This window comes from Camellia sinensis, chromosome 12, assembly GCF_055761805.1.
Source record: "Camellia sinensis isolate YWXY chromosome 12, ASM5576180v1, whole genome shotgun sequence".
Taxonomy (NCBI): Eukaryota; Viridiplantae; Streptophyta; class Magnoliopsida; order Ericales; family Theaceae; genus Camellia; species Camellia sinensis.
In genome coordinates, this window is record NC_138972.1 from 48,301,760 (window position 1) to 48,309,220 (window position 7,461).

At 45.8% G+C, this 7,461-nt stretch overlaps 1 protein-coding gene across 1 annotated transcript; it reads left to right on the forward strand.

The window, feature by feature from the left end:
• Nucleotides 1–4,809: 4,809 nt before the first annotated feature.
• Nucleotides 4,810–5,205, forward strand: LOC145803551 (putative mitochondrial protein AtMg01250). Its single transcript, XM_082896849.1, has one exon. The coding sequence runs from the start codon at nucleotides 4,810–4,812 to the stop codon at nucleotides 5,203–5,205; it is 396 nt and encodes a 131-aa protein (XP_082752975.1).
• Nucleotides 5,206–7,461: the final 2,256 nt, after the last annotated feature.

Sequence of the window (7,461 nt, forward strand, 5' to 3'; positions counted from 1 at the left end):
ACTGGCTTGGCACCGGGGAAGACATTGAGATAATGGCAAATAAAACTAGGATCGAGGCCGGGCATGTCGTAAGGCGACCATGCAAAAACTTCGATGTTGGCCATCAAAAACTCAACCATCTCGGTCCGTTCTGTGGCTGTAAGGCTTGAGCCGAGCAAGAAGAACTTGTCCGGCTGCTCAGTATCAATTCGCACCTCCACCAATTCCTCGACAGCTTTGTCTTCGGCCTTGGTGCCCACATCATCCAAGACACCCTGGTCCTTCGGTCCCTCAATCATTTGAACAAATCCTTTGGTAGCCCGGCTCCCGTTGACCGCCACGAAGCATTGCTTAGACATGACCTGATCGCCCCAAATCTCCTCGATTGCCCCCATAGCCGAGGGGAATCTCATTACTTGGTGGAAAGTCGATGCCACGGCTTGCATAGCGTGAAGCCACCCCCTTCCAAGGATCAAATTGTAAGTAGATGGCACCTGTAATACCTAGAAATCCACCTGTTTGACCACGGATTCCGCTTTGACTGGCAGGATAATCTTTCCCAAAGGCCACTCCGGTTGTGAGTTGAAACCAACCAACGGCGATGTCGCCGGGGCCAAATCCGCATCTCGGAGCTTGAGCTGTTGGAAAACGTCGTAGTACATGATCTCGACCGAGCTTCCCTGATCGATCAAGATCCGTTTTACTTCAAAATCTTTGACGCGGAGTGTGACTACTAAGGCGTCATTGTGCGGTGTCTGAATGCGCTCCAAGTCCCTTGAGGAGAAACTGATCACATCTTTCGCTTCCGTCTTCCCCCTCTTGAGCGCAGGCTGTACTGACAAAACTTCCCTCATGTGCTCTGCCTTCTTGATCATACCACGTAGCTCGCAAACACGCGCCGGTTCCACTATGCCGTGGATGACATTCACAACCCCTTGAGGAGGTGCATCCCTGTCGTCCGGTCCCCGCGGATCAACCGGAACTTGATTTGCCTTGACACCCCCATCAATGTAAAGATCCAGGTGCCCAACCGCAACTAGCTCTTCCAGGTGTTGCCTCAATGGCAAACAATCCTCAGTCCGGTGGCCTCGCTCCCGATGAAACGTGCAACGATACCGCGGATTGTAGCCCTTTTGTTCATCGCCCAACTTAGCAGGAAACCGGACATACTCCTCGTCTCGAATTTCACTAAGTATGCGATAGATCGGAATCTTGAAGACCGTGGTTATGCCAGTCCTTGCCTTCAACCTTCTGTTGGCATCCGCTACGTCATCTCGGGGGTAGTCATCCCGGTCATTCCGACGTCCTCTACCCCGATTTTTGCGATTCGAGCCACGGTCCAATTCCTCGGCTCGATCACTTGAGCGGCTGGACTCTTGCCCAACTGCGTGCACTTTGCCTGCTGTCTTCTTGTCTGTTGCTACCGGAGTTGCCTTCACGGTAGTTACTGACGCGTCATCCTCGACTCGGATGTGCTCATTGATGCGCTGCATGAGCTGGCCCATGGACGTCGGTTGGTGCATAGTAAGCGAGTCCCGCAGTCTATATCCGACCGGGAGACCACGCTTGTATTGAGTGATTACAAGGTTGACCGGGCAATCTAAGATCTCGTTGAAGGTCTCCCAATACCGAGAGTTGTATGCCTTCAATGTGTCGCTCGGTTCCATCTTGACACTCAGTAAATGATCGACTTCCTTTGGTGTTTTTGTGTTGGTTTTGAAGCGCGTGACAAAAGCTTCGGCCAGCTGATGCCACCTCTCAATACTCCCCCCCAGCAGCCTTTCAAACCACTTCAAGCCCAGTTCGCCCAAACTTGACGGAAAGATGAGGCACATAAAAGCGTCATTCCGCCTATGTCCGGCCATGACCTGTCGAAAATGACTTACATGCATGTAAGGATCGGTTTTCCCGTCGTAAAGCGTGAACTTTGGCTGGTGAAAGCCCGCCGGAAGCGGTGTTGTTTCTATTTCCAGGGAGAAAGGGGTGGCACTCAACCTAGCCAAATCTGAATCCACTAGGAGTGGCGCTGCTTGGCGGGGTGGAGGCATTCCGACCTCTTCGCTGGCGTGAACCCCGTAGGATAACCGCTGGAACACCGGTATCCTCTGAGCTTCGCGCCGGCGAGCCCGCTCTTTCAAGACCGCCCGCAAATCCTCTGAATGAGCGGAGTAAGAGTACTTCGACGTCGTCACCGAACGTGAGGGCCGGTAGGTGCTGTCTTGCGCGCTAGACTTCTCTGCATGCATGTCGGAATCACCAACCTGGTAACTTCTGGTAATAGAAATGGACGGAGTGCATCGCTGACTCTGTCCGCCTGAACGGCGGGATGGGGTGCGCTCACTGTGGTCACCCACTCCAGCTACACCTTCCCCTTTGACATGCCGCTTGAGCTCCTCCATCTCCACTGCCATTCGCCAGATGACAGCGTCTTGGTCCTTCAACTTGTGTTCCAGACGTCGGGCATGTGATTCTCTCCACCGCCGATGACCGTCCGGACTTCGTGAATGACCATAACTTCTTCCGCGCTTATCCCACGCGTCTCCTGACTGTCCTCCGGTGGGCGTCTCCAAGTCCGCCATTGAATGGATGGCGGGAGGTCCCTCTCTCCTTCGGGTATATACTCCGGTGTGGCTCCGTCTATGGCAGACAACAGAAACTCGTCGTTGTTCGCCATGGACGGCGATCAGACTAGCCTGGAAGACAAGGTTTTGTCTGTCAAGCTCTCCCACAGACGGCGCCAATTGTACGGGGAGCAAATATTCCGGTGAGCCCGTACTCCTTTCTTCCGAGCTCCATTTCTGTCCGATCACCTGCGAGCAAATAACGGTGAGCTACCCGGCGGTGTGGCCGGAAAAACCCTCCGACGATCAAGTTAGCACACACCTTAGGATAGAGGGAGAGAGAGAGAGGACTGTTAGAGTGTAAGAATTTCCTTACAAAATGTTCCTGTCTGCCGTATGGGGGGCGCAGACATGCTCATATACCCTTCTGCGCCCCAAATCTACTCCCATTGGTCTCTCGACACGTGGCTCTGTTATCCCATCTGTCAGCACAAATCTTGCTATACATCACCTAATCCAACTGCCAGCCCACTCTGCTGGGAGCACGGCAGCCGGGCAACATTATCTCGGCTATCAACGGCCATACTGATCATGCCGAAATGCAGTTGATAGTGTCCTACTACCGGGCCTAATTCCGGCCGTGCTCAACTATATTCCAGCAAAGCTGAGCTGGAGATTGGTCGTGACGGTCAGCCAACAACCTTCTCGGCCAAGCTCCAAGCACCGGCCTTCCTACCGGGTTAAGGTGCGTGCATTACAACCTTGCAACGCGTGAGCCGGGGAGCCTCATCTGGGCTGTTCCTCCACCTGTCCGCCCTTCGCGGAACCGAGATCATATAGCTCGGTTCCACGTGGGCTTTTCCATTACCGAGCAATATCACGGCCTGATCTTGGAGCCCAATACCTCGGCCCAAATCTATCCGGCTAACGTCACAGCCCAATCTCAAATCATAAATCTCCCTCTCAGTCATATATCACATATATCTATTGATATTGTCAAATCATTTTGAGAAGTAATTTGAGAGATGTTGAACATTGTGTTACATCAAGAGAATGTTTGTGAATTTTGGAAATTTGCGTAATGAGAATGTATTCTATTGCATTTCATTTCATTCATTGCATAGCTTTTGAGTTTTGTTTTATTAAAGTAACAATTTGGAAAATCGAATTATGGTTTTGAGAAACCTTTGAACTTGAAATGTTTTGGGGTAAATACATTTGGTAAGTCCGGATAAGGGGTGAAGTGTAGTATTTGTTAAGTTGGCTTGAGGTCCTTGGTGAAAGTCTAGAAACCAGCGTGGTAGGTTCCAAACTTCATTATGGTTAGGAGCGGGTAAAGTAGCGATTAATAGTGCTTGATACACTTGCAGACACTAACCTGAGTCGTATTTACCGCCCCGTATTTGTATTTCGAACTCATTGAGATAACGTGTTTTCGAAAAGAGCATTGCATGTGATTTCAAAGGAATAAAACACATGGTTTTGGAGCACAACATGACATTGCATCCATATTTCAAGACTGCTTAAAACATATATACTCTGTTAAGATTTGTCTACTGGATTTTGCACTCACCCCTAGTGGATTTGTGCAAGAAAGGATGTGGTGATTCTGCCTTAGTGAAGGCGAGTGGATGTTTTTTAGAGCGCAAGGCTCTTTTGCTTATTTGCTGTATTTTGACAAGCCAAGGGGTTATGTGTTTGGGTTTTGTAAACCATTTACTTGTAACCGGGCAGCCTTGGAACCTGTGGCCCGAAGGACTTTATTTTGTGTTTATTTCTTTTGTTATATTGTCTGTCTCACATGCTGTAGAGGTTTTTGAATGTGAGAGAGATAAAGCCCCAGGGCCGGATGATTTTCTATGGCAACCTCACAAGATTGTTGGGATATAGTGAAAGATGGTCTTATGGGGGTGTTCGAGGAATTCTTTGAAAGTGGGGAGGTTAACCTTTGCACTAATGCATCATTCATATGTTTGATCCCTAAGAAATAGAGATCAGTGAAGATTGGGGACTATAGACCTATTAGTTTGGTCACATCTCTCTACAAAATTCTGGGAAAGGTGCTTTGAAAGAGACTTTGAGCTGTTTTAGGAGGGACAGTTTCTTCATCACAAGGAGCTTTTGTGCAAGGAAGGCAAATTTTGGATGTGGTTCTAACAACCAATGAATTAGTGGAGGAATATAGGAGTTTGCACAAGGAAGGAATTTTATTTAAGGTGGATTTTGAAAAAGCATATAACCATGTAGATTGGGGCTTTTGGATTTTGTCATGGAGAAGAAGGGCTCCGGAGAAAGGTGGAGGAAATGGATTTGGGGGTACATGTCTTCATGTAACATGTCTGTTATTGTAAATGGTAGAGCTGGGAAGTCTTTTCAAGCAACTAGGGGGTTAAAGCAAGGTGACCCACTATCTCCCTTCCTTTTCATTTTGGTAGTGGATGTGTTGGGTAGATTGATGAACAAGGCAAAAGAAAAAGGTGAGACTAAGGGATTTGTGGTGGGTAAGGATAAGATATATGTCACTCATTTACAATTCGCAGATGATACCATGTTTTTTTCGTCAAAAGAGGAGAAGAAGGTCAGCAATCTTCTTGCACTCTTGAGGGCTTTTGAATCATCGTTGGACTCAAAGTCAATCTCACTAAGAGTAGTGTTGTGGGACTAAACTTCGAGTCTAGTTATGTGCAGGATTTGGCGATCATCTTGGGGTGTCCCATTGAAAGTTTTCCTTTAAAATACTTGGGGCTACCATTGGGGGAAATCCTGGGTCGGAGGCTTTCTGGAATCCTGTCCTCAAAATGATTAGGAAAAGGTTGGAAGGGTGGAAGAGAGCGTTGTTATCTAGAGGGAGGAGATATACTTTGGTGCAATCCGTATTGATTTGTATCCCTGTGTGTTTTGTCTTTGTTTAAGATCCTGGTTAGAATTGCCAGAAAAATTGAGAAGTTAATGAGGGACTTCTTGTGAGAAGGGTGTGATGAGGGGTTCTGGTTTCATTTAGTCAGATGGGAGGTTGTCACTCTACCTAGAAATGAGGGAGGTCTTGCTATTAGGAATGTTATTGCAAGGAACATTGCTCTCTTAAGCAAATGATTATGGAGATTCTCTCTCGAAGGCGATTCACAATGGCATTCCATTATTAAAAGCAAGTATGAGGTTCAGGCCAATGGTAGAGACTCTGTTGTGGTTAATAAAAGCAATTGTTGATCACCATGAAAATCTATTTCTCGCTTATTACCTATCGTGTCTCCATCCATGTCTTTAAAAGTGGGAAATGGGGAAAGTATTCGATTTTAGGAGGATGAGTGGGTGGGGGAGTCCTCTTTTGATTGTTTTTCTGCTTCTTTATCAATTGGTTCGAGTTCAGAATGTTTCAATTGCGTCGGTGGCATACTCTATTTTGGCACCAATTTGTTGGAACTTCAATTTTGTTAGGAATCCTAGTAATAGAGAGTCACTTGAGTTGGTTTCTTTGTTGTCTTTGCTTGAAGAGGTTTCTTTGGTGCCTCAAAGGGGGGATAGGAGGGTTTGGACCATCATCTCGTCAGGAATCTTCTCATGTAAATCTCTGTTTGACCAAATTTTTGATGTGTCTTCTATTCGTTTATTTCCTTGCCACAAAAAAATTTGGAAAGCGATTGTTCCTTATAAAGTGAAGTTCTTCATATGGTCTTTAGCTCATGGGAGTGTCATGACCATTGATAAGCTCCAAAGGAGAAGGCCCAATCATGCTCTTGGTCCTCAATGGTGTATAATGTGCAAAATGGATGCGGAATCGATGGATCACCTACTTCTACACTGCCCGGTGGCCTTTGCAATTTGGCAGCGACTCTTTGATCTGTGTGATGTACAGTGGGTTGCCCCGCGGGAGTGCATGCACATGATGCTAGTTTATTTTGGAGGGTTTGGAAGGAATAGGAAGGCCAAAACATTGTGGTCTTGCATTGTTTGTTCTATTTTTTGGATCATTTAATGAGAATGAAGGATCAGAGAAAGCTTTGTGGGATAGGGTGAGACATATGGCATCAGTTTGGGCTTGTGTGTCTCCTCCTGTCAAGGACATACCCTTGTCTTTAATCTCTAGGGATTGGGCTGCTGTTTGTCATGCTTAGTGCTGGTTGTGATGTGTCTTGGTTTGGTTTTGTTTCTTTGGTCTAGCGATTTGTATTTTCTAACTTTGTAGGAGGACTTCTTGTCCTCCCTTTGTTATCATCTTTGTTTCAATAAAATTGTTTTTGTTGCTATTCAAAAAGAAAACAAAGATTGAATATGTAATTGCATGTGGACCTCTTTTGTAAATCTCTCATATATCAAGGAAATACAATTATAGAGACTTGATTAGTATAATGATGACCGGAGTTTCATGTTTATTTAACTGAAAAGGATTCAATCAGGATTATTATTTATTATACGTTAATTATTTGGGGATGTTACACACACTACGCATGTGGGGTCGCCTTGCAGTTAAAATAACCCAAACTGTTCTTAAAGAGAACACTTGAAATTTGCACCCATAAACAGAAACAAAGGAAAATATTGCACCAATTGCATAATCAGTTGACTCGGACTTTCAAGTATCAAACTTTAACAATGTAGAAACATTATATTGGAATTGGGATGCTCCAAAAGAAATTCCGAGAGAAGTTAAAAGTCATTAACAACCAATAGTTAAAAAAATCTCATAAAGCATAGAACTCAAATAGAGCAACTCCAACAAACCAAAGGACTGACTAACCTTCAAACATGGTCTTCTTGTCACATAGTTTGAGAAGGTCAAGAGTTTTTTATATTGCTTGGAGAACTGAAATAACAGTTGCTAATTAGCCAAGTCAAAAGAAACAATAGACAGCAAATGCACCAACATAAATGTGGCGAAATCATCTTCAGCATTTGCATGATGCAGGTGTGCACAATCAGGAAT

Bases quoted from the DNA above. Each gene is read 5' to 3' on its own strand.
- LOC145803551 (XM_082896849.1), top strand. From the start codon at position 4,810: ATGGAGAAGAAGGGCTCCGGAGAAAGGTGGAGGAAATGGATTTGGGGG.